General features: G+C 35.2%; 2 protein-coding genes across 2 annotated transcripts; both read left to right on the top strand.

Annotated features, from left to right (window-relative positions):
* Positions 1 to 125: 125 nt before the first annotated feature.
* Positions 126 to 8,940, top strand: stxbp2 (syntaxin binding protein 2). Its single transcript, XM_023348804.1, has 19 exons — positions 126 to 208; positions 1,602 to 1,651; positions 1,725 to 1,806; positions 1,991 to 2,067; positions 2,178 to 2,253; positions 2,392 to 2,495; positions 2,950 to 3,098; positions 3,189 to 3,273; positions 3,647 to 3,777; positions 3,883 to 3,990; positions 4,330 to 4,387; positions 4,518 to 4,583; positions 4,931 to 5,011; positions 6,314 to 6,455; positions 6,625 to 6,734; positions 6,827 to 6,925; positions 7,011 to 7,096; positions 8,056 to 8,216; positions 8,321 to 8,940. The coding sequence occupies exons 1-19, from the start codon at positions 172 to 174 to the stop codon at positions 8,377 to 8,379; spliced, it is 1,761 nt and encodes a 586-aa protein (XP_023204572.1). The 5' UTR covers positions 126 to 171; the 3' UTR covers positions 8,380 to 8,940.
* A 75-nt stretch (positions 8,941 to 9,015) lies between these two features.
* Positions 9,016 to 13,989, top strand: LOC111611624. The gene is made up of 12 exons (XM_023348803.1): positions 9,016 to 9,610; positions 10,106 to 10,249; positions 10,369 to 10,468; positions 10,620 to 10,774; positions 10,961 to 11,192; positions 11,303 to 11,472; positions 11,597 to 11,746; positions 11,911 to 12,064; positions 12,147 to 12,253; positions 12,487 to 12,669; positions 12,930 to 12,968; positions 13,062 to 13,989. Exons 1-12 carry the CDS (start codon positions 9,563 to 9,565, stop codon positions 13,491 to 13,493), a joined length of 1,914 nt encoding a protein of 637 aa, XP_023204571.1. The 5' UTR covers positions 9,016 to 9,562; the 3' UTR covers positions 13,494 to 13,989.
* Positions 13,990 to 15,896: the final 1,907 nt, after the last annotated feature.

Genomic DNA, 15,896 nt, shown 5'->3' with positions numbered 1-15,896 from the left:
TATATGTTTTCGTTTTTTATATGAGAAACTAACATTTGTTACATTTTGCTCATTTTGTTGCACCGTCATATTGTAATAATAGTAACCGACGTTAGGTGGCAATGTTGAGCTTTCTATAGCAAAGCTCTTAACATGAGGAAGTGACTGACTTTAAAGTACACTCCTGTCAAGATGGCACCGAGTGGACTGAAAGCGGTAGTTGGAGACAGTAAGTAAAATATTGGTCATAACTTATGAAGTTTGAGCTTTTTTAAAGTTGGCACAGGTAGTTTAGGTCGTTTGTTTGTTGTTGTTGTCTTGCAGCATATTCAAGACTTCCATAATAGAACTGTGTTTAGGCTGTCGATATACCAGACGCCTCTTCCTGTTTTGCTCCAATTAAAACCCTTCTGCTAACAAAGGAAATGATATTAAGACATGGGTAAAAGGCGCTATTGTGAGTCAGGTGGTTCACAGCTTTTTTGTTAGAAATCTACGTCTGTTTCTGTTGATATCCTTGAAAAATAAAAACTGCGACAGCAGAAGTTGTAAGCTAACACCTGCTAGCTTATGTAAAAGGAAGTTCGCCAACTTTGAAATTAATTTATTCATAAGAGTATTTTAGGCGTCAACCTAGTACATGTTAACAAGGTCACTTTTTTCATTTTTTAAGCAAATTTTCCAGAGTATGCCAATCTTAAATTAACAGCAAAAACACTCATTTCACTAATGTTGGTAGGTGGAAATGTTTTTATGTTGTGCATCAATCCCAATTTACGACGCACTAGAAAGCTTAACAAGTTATATTGTTTTCTTTACTGCATGATTGCATTCTATAAGCAGAAATGTTTATGCACCAAATTCTTCTAATTGTATAAGTCACTTAAAACCAATCTTTGTTTTGAAGTCATCTTTATTAAAAAAATAGCTGAAATTTAACTTAGTAATTTTGCTTCTTTAATTTGTTATTTTAATTAGCATAGTGATCAAAAATGTTCACTAACACACAGTTCCCACTCCTTTCTAAGATAAAAAAAATAAACCTAATTCAGTGGTACAGATTAAAACAGCGCTCTGAGACGAGCCTTTGATTTATAGATAAAAACACTTGCTGATAGCTGTGTGCAATGTTTCAGAGTTTCCTGCATGGTGAATTGTACTATTATGATGATGATAAAGAGTTGTATTTTCAGTAATCATCATTGAAGAGGACTAATGTTTTTTTTAGTAATGCATTTTTGGACCTCACTGACCATGTTATTTACATTAGCAATTTAACTGATGGAAAACTTGTATTATTTATAACTAAAAGGAAATTTATTATGCATTATTTCTTAATGATACACAACATCATGATACCTGTGTGATAGGTTTTGGGACAAATCCTCCAATTCACCCTTCCATGCATCAAAAAGCACTTTTCAAAATTGAGTTACAACAGAAAAACTCACTAGGTGGAATAAGTCTTATCACAGACATATTACTTTCAATATTTAACTTTATTTACTTGTTTAGGTTGACGCTACAATTTTTGGTATTTTATGGATGTTTTGTCAGTTCTTTGATGTTAGGTTAATTTCATATAATGTATATCTTTTAACAGATGTCTTTTTCTTCTGCAGAAATCCTCACTGGGGTCATCAAGAGCGTAAAGAAAGAAGGCGAATGGAAGGTAATAAGAATTCAGAGATGCATTGTTTTCATGCCTGTTTTGTGATACTGACCTATTCTATGTCCATCCACAGGTTTTAATTGTGGATCACATGACCATGAGAATTCTGTCCTCCTGCTGCAAGATGTCGGACATTTTGGCTGAGGGTGTGACTAGTACGTGTGCAGACTTGTGTCTTATGGTGCTATCTTAATGCTTAATGGCACAAACCCACTGACCAGGACATCTAATCGATTCACAGAGTTTTCCGAATCACTATTGAATTGGAAAAAAAAATTAATTGCAATGCATTGATGACCCACCCAGTGGCACGTAATTCTTTTCCTGTCTACTTTTCAGTTGTGGAAGACATCAACAAACGCAGGGAGCCAATTGCAAGTTTGGAGGCCATCTATTTGATTACACCAGTGAAGAAGGTTACTTTGTTTTGTTGAAGTTTATCTTGGGATCTGTTTGATACAATTCATAAAATTACTTAAGTCTTGCTCAAAAATCTTTAAAATATTCTATTTTTTTCCAATTGCAGTCAGTTGATGCCCTAATCAATGATTTTAAAGATGCAGCATTTACTTACAAAGCAGCACACATCTTCTTCACTGACAGTAAGATGCAAGCATTTCTAAATACTGGACACTTATTATTCTGAGATGTATTACAGTAATACCTGATGTAACAATAAATGTGGAGTTTAAGAGAACCTCTTTTGTTAATGTAAAACTAACATTTCCTGTTTCTCATAGCCTGTCCTGACAGTCTCTTTGCTGACATTGGGAAATCCAGAGTTGCCAAGTTTGCCAAGACTTTAAAAGAGATCAATGTTGCATTCCTGCCCAATGAGTCTCAGGTCAGCACTTTAAAAAAACAAACTTAATTATTGTATAAATTTTTTATTTTGTTACCGATGAATCTAATTCCTATTAATTTACAGCATGTTTAAGTTTCTTTGAAAAGTAATTTTCTTTTATTTCTTAAATGCTGTCCTGTTTCTCTTAGTCTTTGTGTTTGGTGTTTAGACAACAAGCATATTTCCTGGTTTTTATGTTTTTAAAGCTTAAAATAAAGTTAATTGTAAAAAAAAAAAAAAAAATTATTGGACTAACAGACCATGCACTTAAGATATAACTTTTAAAGATGATTGTATTTTAAAGCATGGGTGATAAATAGCCAGGCTTATTAATTGACTTACAATATAATGCAAATTAATCTTGCAACTGCAAATAATTTTTTATGTAAATGCTTTACTTGGCAATTTAATGCAAACAAATGTACATAAAGATAAATCTGTTTAATCCCTGCAGGTATTCTCCCTGGATGATCCAACTTCTTTGTCCTTATTCTACAGCAAAGAGAAAAGCAATGATAGAAACACAATGATGGAAAATGTTGCAGAACAGATTGCAACACTGTGTGACACACTTAACGAGTATCCTGCAATCCGATACCGCAAGTATGAAAAACATACTGCACAGAATTTTAAAATGAGTTTGCCGCTTAATTTGCCTGCTGATTGAAGGTGTGTAATAATTTGCTACTTCAGGGGACCAGAAGAAAATGCTAAACTGGCTGAAGAGATCTATCAGCGCCTTAATGCTCACAAAGCAGACAACCCAAAAATGGGGGAGGTTAGGAGATATATTCAGCAGTTTTCCATCTTCAGCGCTTTACTTTACTTTGATTTCTGGGGTTTTTTTCTGTTTGTTTGGGGGTTTTTTATACAAGCTTCGCTGAACCTTTTTCCTTTTACTCTTCTATTTTCTGTCTTTCTTAGCTCACATTTCCTTTCTTTCAGGATGGGTCTTAACAGGCATGTATTACTGCTCTCTTTTCTCTTTTTGCCTCTACATATAAAGTGAATTTGATAAGCATGTCATCTAAGCATCTGGTTTGCTTTCATTGATGTCAAAATTGCATGTTTGCTTAAGTATTGGCTCATGTTGAGCTGCAAAAACATTTGAAAGCATGACTTGTTTATTTATGCTGTTTTTTAAATAAAAGGGTCCAGATAAGGGACGATCTCAACTGCTGATTGTTGATCGTGGGTTTGATCCCATCTCGCCTGTTCTGCATGAGCTGACCTTCCAAGCAATGGCTTATGACTTGCTAGATGTCAAACAAGACATCTATACGTATGTCAGCATTTTACTTATTTCCCCTAATATTTGTCCGTCACTTGCAAGTTACATAAGAAAAATTGTGTGTAACTTATTTTGACATAATGCTTTACTGTTCAGTTACCAGTCAACTGGCATTGGGAATTCGAAAGCGAGAGAAGTGCTACTGGATGAAGATGATGAGCTCTGGGTTCAACTAAGGCATATGCACATTGCAGATGTAACAAAGTGAGTTTCTTATTTTGATATATTAATCCCATTATGTGACATTTCCATGTGTTCTGGTCAATTGCTTTCACCTGGTTTTGCTATTCTGAAATTTTAGTATTGGAACATTAGAAAAAATAGAAATGGAGTAAATTTTTAATCCTCATTGCATACTGCTACTCTACATCATAATAATAATACGGTAATAATAATTGCAGCAGCTAAAGACAGCAAACATTTCACAAAACATTAAATTACAGTTTAGTGTTTAAGGCTTTTGGATATTTGTGTTAATGCAAAATATTAGAGCATGATTGCACATTATTAATATTTTGATTACGTCATAATCCATTATTCCAGAAAAGTGACAGAACTACTTCGCACCTTTTGCGAAAGCAAGAGAATGTCTACTGATAATGTAAGTGCATGTTGCTTGCTTGTTTATTACAGATTTATATTGGAGAAAGTTGTAAATAAGAAATCGGTAATTGCTATATAATCTATATAATCAGAAGTTTTTAATATTTGCCACTTTTTTTGTATTTCAGGCCAATATTAAAGACCTTTCTCAGATGTTAAAGAAGATGCCACAGTATCAGAAGGAGCTCAGCATGGTGAGAAGTTTTAAGCTTTTTTTAGTATCTTTACAAAGTTATGAGAAATTTAAACTTGTAAATCAATAAAAATGAAGAATGCTGATAATAGTTTATGCTTTTTTTTCTTAATCTTCAGGAATGACAATCTCAATTAACAAACTGCTTCTGTTCTTTGTTATATTTTTATGTTGATCAGTTGCAAATATAATGGCAGTTGATCAAGTGTTGGTATTTCTTAAACACTGCTTAGTTGAGCTATTTCAGGATGCTTTTCTGTCATGGTAAAATTAAATGTTGCTTGGGTCAATAAATATATTTTACATTTCTTTAATTAAATTATTTTTTTTACCCAATTTCTTTCACAGTACTCTACTCATTTGCACCTAGCTGAAGCCTGCATGACCAGATTCAAATCATCTCTTGATAAACTCTGTGAAGTGGAGCAGGTCAGTATGGAGTGTTCAGTAGACACTGAGCATTTTTAAGTGTCTTCAACATTATTGTAGCTATTGTTGCTATTGTATGTATTTTCAATGTAAACACAAATGTTACTGGAGTTAGTTCTAAAAGTTAATCTCAGTCTGAATCTTTTGGCTACAGAATTGCTACAGCTTCATAGTTACACTGACAGTAACTGAGAGAGAGTTACACTATTTTGTTCAATATTTGACTTCAGCTTGTCACCGTTTCTTTTTTTTTCTTTTTTCTTCCACTTTAGCTTTCCTGGATATGGTCAAATGTGATTGGTACTGGCCGGTGATGTTTAATAGTAAATTATGATCCGAGTATTGCATAAGAAGTGTGGGAGCAGCAATAGACATCCATATGTCTACAGAAATGCAATAACCTGTTACATAATAACTGAGTTGATAGGAATTTAGTACACATGTAGTACGTTCTGCTATATTCATTTGTCAGCCAGTTGGAGCACTGGGGGAAGCCACAATCCACACAAGTGTTGAGTCGCATTGTGTTGTTTGTTTTGTGCCAGACATACCTCCAGAAGGGATGTGCCCGGCAACATTTAGTTCTATGTCAGATGAATCTCAAGCACACAGGAAATGAAGATCAAGGCATGCTTGTAGTATTATGGGATACAAGTGTTAATGGGTGCTTTTTGTATGAGCAAATCACTCATCTGCACTAATGGATTGTCAGCATCTCTGAAAGCTGCCTCTTTAATCCTGTGGGCATGCTTTGGCTCTAATATGGCCTGTGTGGTCCAAACACCAATAGTTCTTTCAGCTGTCATTTGTTTAAAGTGTTAGGCGACCATAATTAAATGTCAGCAATGTTGCTGATCATTATTTAATACATTGTGTGCACATTATTATACAAGGGTGTATTTTGATAATTTTTTTTAGCCATTTGTTCTAACTTCAAGCTGGATAGACTTTGAATGCTCATTGGAGCAGAAGATGTGTATCTATATCAAGATGTGCTTAAGTATCAGGCAGCTTAATTTCTTTAGGCAGAATGGGCCAATAAAGAGATTTGGCTAAAATGACCAAAAGTTTCTGAGGAATACAGTATTCTTAAAATTGCTAAGATATTGAGGCGTGATCACAGGACCATCAAACGTCTTGTTGGAAACAGTCAACAGGATCACAAGAAACGTATTGAGAAAAAAAAAGTAGAGGAGCAGGTTCTTATGTCAGTTGCTTTGTTTGTTCACTGTCAGCTAACCTGAGTTGATGATTCATTTTTTCCAGTTACAGTCAGTAGCTAACTAAGACTGTCTTCCCCAGGACCTGGTAATGGGAGAAAATGCAGAGGGGGAAGCTCTAAAAGATGCCATGAAGAGCATTGTTCCTGTTCTGCTTGACAATGAAATTGGGGCTTATGACAAAATCCGCATCATTCTGCTGTACATTTTCCACAAGAAAAAAGGTATATCATATTATGTTTTAAATTATTGCAATCATTTTGAATGGGCACTACTTAACTCTTCATGTGCTAACTGGTGTATGCTATACATTTTTTTCCTTGAAGAAAATATACAGCATGTGAAATGCTGAAAATGTTTTAACTATATTCACAACTGAGTCAATATCTTTAGGCATTGGGCAGGAGAACCTTACCAAGCTCATCCAGCATGCCAACATAACGCAGGAAGACAGCAAAATTATCTACAACATACAAAACCTTGGCTGTAACATTATAACTGGGGTAAATTTCCTAATTTAATTGAGCTGTTATGTTCAAGTTTTCATACTACTGTTAATGATATTGTACTGAGTTATTGAGTTATTTTCTGCCAGGGCCGCAATGCTGGCAACATGCTGCCAGAGCGCAAGGAACGAAAAGAGAGTACCTACCAACTCTCTAGATGGGCACCCACCATCAAGGACATCATGGAGGTATAAATGATTAAGTGCCATTTTAGATTTTGTCGACCTAAATTGATTTCTGCACTTGACACACTCTGTGCTTCTGTATTTGCAGAATGCTATAGAAGACAAACTGGATAAGAAACAGTGGCCCTTCATCTCTAATCCAGCACCAATTAACACGACTCAGACTGCAGTCAGGTAGATCCAACACAAACATGTTAAAATATACATGACAGAATTTGCATGGGCATAACAAAAAACGACTGACATGTTTTAAATTAAAGCATATATCAGGTAATGTCCAATAAAAGCTTTTATCCCTGTAACTAAATAGGAGCCAAGCTTTTGACAGATTAAGTTGAAGTTAAAAAGCCAAAAATAGGTCGGCTTTACTTTGAATGCACTGCAATCCCCTAGGGAATTCCCATCATGAAGAGGTTTCCTCTGCAAACGATCGTCTGTATTTTGTTCATAATCTGTCTAATGCACAATGTTTTCCTGCTTCCTTTTAAGCAAAGTGCAGCATTAAATATAAGTAACTCCATATTATATTATAAAACCAGACAAGATGGGTTGAATGTTTGACTGGAGGACCATTATGAAAAAGATTGTCATAATGCACAAATATTCATTATGCAACATGTTTAAGCCCAACAGAAAAAAAAAACAATAAAAAAATATGGGTAACACTTTATTTGATGTGCAAAAGACTGAAATGACACTGTCATAAACATGGAGTCTTTATGAATGTCTATGACTGGTACCATGAAGTGTCATTTGTTAAATAATGAAATTTGTAATGCAAGTTGCTCTAAAAGTTGTATTGAAAGTCCATTAAAAGTGCCAACTTTGCATTATTTTGTAAGTAATGACACTGTAATGCAAAGTTGGCACTTTTAATGGACTTTCAATACAACTTTTAGAGCAACTTTTCATTAAAAGTGTCATTATTTACCAAATGACACCTCATGACAACATTCATAGACTCCTTCATGTTCATGACAGGTATTATGTCATGTTTATGACGGTGTCATGTCAGACTTATGCAGACTTATGTCAAATAAAGTGTTACCAAAATATGACTACTTCTTACATTTTGGAAATAATTACTTGTTGCCAAAGAAGTAGATTTTTTTTTCTCTCTCTAACTCTTACAGCAGTGCACGTTTTGGAAACTGGCACAAAAATAAGTCTCCAACAGAATATCGCTCTGGTCCTCGCTTGATTGTTTTTGTGGTTGGAGGGGTGTCACACTCAGAGATGCGTTCTGCTTATGAAGTCACTCGAAGCACTGATGGAAAATGGGAAGTGCTTATCGGTGAGAGAAGTTTTTTGTTTTTCAGTTGTAATTCTCAAAGCTCTTTCTGCAATAATGTTCCCAGTTTTTTCTAATTATCAATGTTTATATTTTTGTCTTGACAGGATCCTCTCACATCTTGACTCCAACCACCTTCCTTAATGACTTGAAGGTTCTGGAATGAATTCCCAATTTATATCTTAGTCCCCAAGTAGGTAAAAGCACAAGGAATTAAGGAAAGGTTTTTCATTTGACTGGTTTCTGGTATGCTGTCTTTTATATTGTATTAACTTAATTTGAATACGAAGATAACCTATAGATGTAACTGTGGAAGGAAATAGCTTATTCTTTAATTCACTTTTATTTGATTATGGATGTATTTTTGCCTGGATTAATTGCTTTTGTTCTAGCAACTAGAAATGTAATAAATATTTATATAGATGCATGTATTTTGATTAACCTATTATCAACCAAAAGTCCTGTTTGGTTTGCCAAGATGGTTACTTGTATATCACATGATGCAATTAGTGAAATTGTGACGTACTGAGATGACAGTTAAGGTAAAGAAAAATGAAAACGATTGAAGGCTGCTAGGGTTGTTTTCATATGTAGGTAATTATATCTTAGAATCTCAACTGCTGTAATGAAATATTTTTGAAGTATTGCACAACTAAATTAATATATTGATGGAAACATGTAGGGTGGGTGTTTTGTGTCTCTATTCAATAAAAATAAAACCTTCAAATGTTTGTTTTTCCTTTAGATCCTGGACATTTAAGATGATCTGAAGTTAGCCAAAATCCTTTGAGTAATATTTTCAGTTTTTGACCATGTGAGTAAAAGTAATATAATTTATGTATTTAATAGCCTGTTTAATACTTTGTTTTTGTAACATAGTCTCCCTCATGTTCTCTTCTAATATTAACATCTGCTTCCAATTTGGGACCTAAAGCCTGCAAAAATGTACAGAAGGACAAAAGGTATACTTCACATGTCAGTTTTACTGGTCTAACAGGCCAGTATCATAATAGTGATTTTAATTGCTTCAAATGGAGGAAACATCAAGTTTAAGTAAAATGGTGGGTCAAAATGAAGAATGTGTACATCTCTCATGAAAAGAGATCATCCTTCTCTATGGTCAGGATTATGTTTTTATCCAGGATTATAAATGGTGATATTAAGAAGGGAGGGCTAGCTTGGCTCTTAATAATGACGGGTTAATACTCAGGACTCAGAACCACTTTACCGTGTCATGTTCAGCAAGCATTTGGAGGAGCATCGGTTGGAATCTTTTTTTTGAATAGCAGTTTATTTTATACATGTAGTTCATTCCAATCACATTTTTTTTGCCTTTTAATTTTTACAAGATGACATCTGCTGGAATTAAGTTAAAATCAGAAGCTACTGATACTGAGGTAAGACATCTGTGGCAATACAAGTATAATTTACTTGTGTGTTAGCAGTGGTTTTTTATTTGACTCTTTCGGCAAAATTCTTGCTTAAGGTACTGTATAACTTCTACACAGAGTACTCTGTAAAACCATAACTTAAGTTTTCAGTTCAAACCTTTTTTATTTTGCTTACGTTGACATTTAATGATTGTCTTCGAGTTTCTTTTTGGAGCTGGACTGACTAATAACTGGGAGAATAATAAACTTTTAAATCCTTGTTAGTTTTTGAATTGACTAATATCTTTTCTCCTGGCTTTCCCCAAAGAATGAACCATTTTTATACTCTTCCATACATTAGACAGTAAACAAAGTACATTTTATTTACAGCTCTCATCGTTCGTTTAACTACCAGGACATAGACTAGAAAATATAGAGTTGAATGCGTGCACCTGCTTGGTTTTGAGTTGAATTACTGGCTACTACTGACTTACTCTTTTCAAAAATTTCTTGTTTTTCTAGGCATCAGATAGTAAAAATGACCTTGGTGCAAACCCTCTGATCTCTGTGACACAGAGTACTCCAGATATCGACAGAAAGCATCTAGTGCCACCTGTAAATCAGTTACAAGTTCCTTCTCAGCGTCAACGCTCCAATTCTTTAAGGGTCTGTTCTAATAAATGATTAGTGTAAATATATGACATTTCCACTATTCTTTGTTGATGTTGTATAATTAAATGTTCATATTGACCCTTTTCCCCAATCTTTTCACATAAATAAAAAAGGAAGAATCACCTGAAGAACAGCAAAGGTTTCTCAGTATGATCATTCAGGGCCAGCGTGGACGTATAGAGGACCAGCGCTGCATTTTGAGTCCTAGCGCAGGTACTCCCTGTCTACCCAAACTTTCAGTCCTTCCTCAAATACATAAACCAATACGGAAAACGAGCACAGTCTTTCAATATTACTACAGGTTTTTTTTTATAAGACAGTGTTTAGAGGAAAAACTGTTATATATGTTTAATTTTATCATCAGATCGGGATTTTTTTTTAAACCTTTTGACACGAGCTCAAAGTGGAAGGCTGGATGACCAGCGAGTATCACTTTCACCATTACCAGTATCACAGAATGAAAATGGCGACAATAAAGGGGACTCAAGTTGCTTGTTTCAGATGGTCTCAAAAGTCCAGGTTAGTTACTTTTCGCTTTTTGTGAAAATAATATTTTCACTATTGTTATTAAAGAAAAACACCACCACATGTTAGGTTTAATAGTGTGTTTGTTTATTTTCTAAAGGAAAATCGGTTTTTATTGTGGCTATGAAACCTAAAATTCTGTCAAATTTAAAAAAAAATAAATTTCTGCTCTAACTTTAGGATTCCAGGATGGATGACCAAAGGTGTTGCCTGCCTCAGTTTCAAGGCCCACAAGTCCATATTTATGAAAATAATTTACAATTATCACCTGCTTTGGGTCCAGCGCGCTCAGCCTCCTTCAGCACAAACTCAGATGTAAATCCAAAGAATAAAGAGAAACAGCAAAGTGCGTTAAATGTTAATCCTCACGTTTTGCCCAGTTCCAAACTCACTCTAAGCACAGTGCCACAAGGTTAGAGCCAGAATTCTTCTTTGACTTAATAGCCACTTTTGATCAGATATGTTGATGTAATTGAGTACATATTTGATGTTAAAATCTGGGTTTAACTTTTTCTTTACTAGATGATGAAAAACTCTTCAATTTGGTCGCAAACTCCCAGGGCAAACGACTTGATGACCAGCGTATGTTTCTTCCATCATTACCAGGAATACAGAACAGAGACACCATATCAGCAGTAACTCCTGCTGAAATGGATGAAAGATATTTATGCTATTTAGTTTCAAGAGTCCAGGTTGGCGCCACATGTTTGATCAATTGAAGTTATGTGTTTCACACATATTTGCCTTTTGACTGGCAAGTAATGTGTAGTATAGTCTAAATTTAACATTTATTTTTTATATATTTTTCTGTCATAGGGCTCAAGGATGGATGAACAAAGATGCTCTGCACCCCAAATCCTAAAAAATTTGAACACCCCTTCTACTGAGTACAAACATCTCATACATGATGCATCTGACAAACCTCCCAAGAGTTCAGCTATCTTTAATGCTCCTCAACATTGGCAGGTGAGAGAACCTTTTGTAAAATATGCTGCTTATAGTTTTACCAATAAATCCGTATTTTGTTCTGAAGCAATGACAAAAACAGAACAGATCTCTGATCTGTTGATATCAACAGATCAGAGGTCAGATAAGATGCCTATCCTATTTCTTATCTTTTCCTAATGTAGGATTTATCTGCAGCTGAACAGGAGCATTTTTTTGATATGATAAGACATTCTCAAAGTGCTCGAATGGAAGACCAACGATGCTATTTACAACCTTGCCGAAGTACAGCCGCCACTCCAGTGCACAATGGCGGCCCTTTGAATAATGGGCTCATGGGTAAGAAAAACACACAGGACAAAATATTTCAAATTTAATTCTATCTTTGAGATGTCAGAAATAACTTAAATATTCTCAATAGGGTCCAAACCTATCGCATTCGTCAACAGTAAGAACTCCAGTCAGGCAGTCAGGCTACAAGATCAACATTCTCCAGGAACAAGTCGAATATTTGAAGCAAAGAAAAATGTAAGAAATCCCACAAATTTCACAAAATTTAATAGCTCGGCTTTTATAGCTATACATTTAGAATTTACAGATTTCTTTGGATATAAAAATGATGTATTCCATCAATTTTTTTATGTAAAGAAGCATATTGACCTATTATTTTTAAAACTGTTTGTATTTAGCAGTGTCTATAAACTAATGTTCTAATGGTACAGTATATGACTAGGCATTTATGGAATTTATTCCTTTCCTAGGCATCGCCACCATATATTATTGTGAATGAAGGAACACCTGCTACATCGAGGAAGTCCTTTTGCAGAAGTTCCTCTCAGCCCCAAATTTTTGATGCAGATTCAAGCTCTATCTTGGCCTTACCTAAGTCTGCTTCATTTACCCCTGAGACTGAATTCAGGATGGATCAAAACTCTCAAGCACAGGTAGAAACAAAACTGGAGATACAACTTTATTATAATTTCTCTAGAAGTATAGAGTGGTAGACATTTATCAAAGTCATATAAATTGGTCAAAATCCCTATGGAATTGCTGATATACTCCCATCTACAGGAACACAGCTCTGAATATTTTCAATAAAGTACATTTACATGTGGCATCCTTGAAGGGATGCAGCAAATGAATTTATGGCAGAATGAATTTCAGCTAATTGTTTTTGTGTTGATGTTTTTGCTTTCTCCAATAGATGACATTGAAAGTATCACTGAGTGTAACACCACAGCCAGTAAGTGCTACCACAGATCATGAGTGTTTTGAGTTTGCACAAATTGTTTGAAAAAAATCCTGAAGCGCTTCTTTGTCTTCTTGTCTGTTTCAGGGAATAAAGAATGACTATCTAGTACCAGAAGTCTTTCTTACTCTTGGTGCTCCAGGAGACAATGTTGTGATTCCTCTTAGTCCAGTATTTGGCAGACCACTATCTTTGGACTTAAACCTAGTCCCCAAAAAAGATGCTAAATCTAGGTATAACTCTCCAAGAATGGCAAATCCAAGGAAAGCGCATTCACGGCCATCATCTCCCTACCGGGAGCAAGAGCATCCTATAACTATAGGCCCAAATCAGAAAGAGAAACTTTTGACCTCTTCTGTCAGTCCAAATAAAGAATGCTTCTTTATGAAAAAGAATATAAACCCTGCACAGATGCACAAAGAGACAGATTTAGGAAGAGCGAAATGTCAAGGGGTTCATAAAAAAGGAAGAGACAGAGTAGAGCAAGGAAAGGGAGTTGGAAAGAAAGATAATAAATAAGTCTGATTGTATATTATCTGTACATAAAAATAATAGTTAAATATAAAATGTAAGAAAAAAGTTAGACTTAGAATTTAGGGTTTTTTTTCAAGGTTTTGTTGGCTCTAGTGGAATTTAGTGAAAGTAGTTCGGCAGGAAAGAGGGTAAAGAGAGAGAGGGAAGACATTCGGCAAATGTCGCCAGTCTGGGAATCCAACTTGCGACTACCGTCACAAGAATTAAAGCCTACATACGTGGGTCATGCTTTGCCCCTGCGCAACCACAGCACCCACTAGAATGTAGTTTTTGTTTGCTTTGTCTTTAAATAGTCAAATAATTTATAAGCCTCTGTTAAATTATTGATTTTAGGGGTGCTGTGATGGCGCAGGGGTTAAGCACAACCCACATATGGGGGGCTTAGTTCTCGGCATGGCTGTTTCAGGTCCGATTCCCGGCCTGGTGACCTTTGCCACATCGTCCCCCTTCTCTCATTACCTACTTTCCTGTCAATTCACTATCAAATAAAGGCCACTAGAGCCATTAAAGCCTTTTTCTTTTTTTTTTTTAAATACTGATTTTATGAGATATTTGTAATTAAAGACTTATATAAAGTATATATGTATATGTTTGTTTTAGCTTGTCTTTTGGGGTGTAGTGTAGAAATAATTGGTTTTCTGCCATGTTTTCCCTGCAAACAAGTAAATTTTTCTTTTCTGTATAAAACGGTTGTGACATGTTGAACCATTTGTTGAAAGTTAAATAACTAAATCAAATAAAATAAATTAAAACTTGTGAAAAATAAGCTTGGTATATTTTGGTCGTCCGAAATAAATGGAAAATTTGTCGCAGCCAGTAGTGCAAAAGAAGTGATTTGTGATTATATTTCAGTGAAAATAATGAGAATATTTTAGCGAGTTTTTCTTGGATTATAATTTTGATGGACCAAATTTTGAATGTATTGAGATGTACTTATATAGCGCTTTATCAAGTTCAGAAGTTCCCAAAGTGATTAGTAACTACATTTAGTGTTCACCCGTTAAAGCACTAGCCTGGGGAAATATTCAGAAAATTTCAAGGGCACCTGATCGAAAGGGGGGCCCGAAAAAAGGAAATACGTTTATAGATATGAGATTTTTTTTTTTACATGTTTGTTATTACAAGTCGGATAATTCTTACAATAAAACAAACTATTTTTGGCAGTAAAAATTGAATTATATCACTCTCAGACCAAGACACAAACATCCATATTTACTGAACACCCCGATGTATCTGGATGATATGGTTTGTTCCTGCTTAGCGCTCTTGTCGCTAACGGTATTCAGCAGCGGTCGACGATTGTGACCAAGAAAAGTCAGGTTTTTGAAAAAGTAAAGAGAAAAAAGAGAAGACTGAATAGAAAGGGGGCCAATTTGTAACCCACATTTTCTCCAAGACAGGTTGGTAGACTGTAGTGAGTGATTATCAACTTTTTAGCTTAGTTAGCTAAAAGGTAACTAAGCTTTTAGCTAGCCAAGCTAAAAGCTTAGTTACCTGTTAGCCTATATTTCACCACCATTTAATCAGTGGAAAAAAAATATTTACCAATATATTCATATACTTAACTTGTCCCTGTAACTTTTACCAACTTAACAGATGAGTCAGTCAGCAGCAGACCTAAAATCCCATACCAGCATAACTCTTCCCCCCTGTCCAGTTGAAAAAGGTGAGCAACACTGTGTTCAATGGCATGCTAGTTGGCAATATTCCAGGGAGTCAATTTATGTTCAGGGGTACAGGGATACAATTTATGTTCTTTCCTGTTATCTCTGACAAATCATCCATTGTTTTAGGCCTCCATGGTTTTCTGAATGGAGTTTTCCAGCATTGGTTTTCTTTGCATACTCTCTTTTCCACTCTATCCAAAAGCATCCACATTAGGTTAAGTAGAGACTCCATTAACCTTAAATGTGAAAGTGTGTATTGATTGATTTGTGTCTTCTGTGATACTATTTTGACCTGTCACCCGAGACGGTTGCTATGGGCGCACCTGCCCTGTGATTGTGACAGGACAAAACAGATTTGGAAAACGGATGAATGGATTTAGGGTGTTTCATTAACACACTGTCACCTAAATGTCAGGTACCTAATATGTAGGATAATTCTTTATAATAAAAATGTCATAAGTCTGTCTGGCTTAATCCTCTTCAGTGAGGATAAATAGCTAATTTAATATACCACTATCCAGGTTGAGATCTTAGGGGACTATTCAAATGTCACAGCTATACAGTTGCAGTGGATGTAAATCTTTCAGCTGTCTGAAATAAAATAGGCCTGCAAACCATTCCGTACCAGTTGAGGAAGGATAATGTATCATCTTGGAATGGAGAGGAAGAACAGTTGCCTTCTAGGTTGGGCTGACCCCCAAAATAAGAGTTGGGCCAGTAC

Source organism: Xiphophorus maculatus, chromosome 16 (genome assembly GCF_002775205.1).
Source record: "Xiphophorus maculatus strain JP 163 A chromosome 16, X_maculatus-5.0-male, whole genome shotgun sequence".
Lineage (NCBI taxonomy): Eukaryota > Metazoa > Chordata > Actinopteri > Cyprinodontiformes > Poeciliidae > Xiphophorus > Xiphophorus maculatus.
The sequence above is the reverse complement of the archived record's forward strand: the minus strand, read 5'-3'. Positions and strand labels throughout refer to the sequence as shown.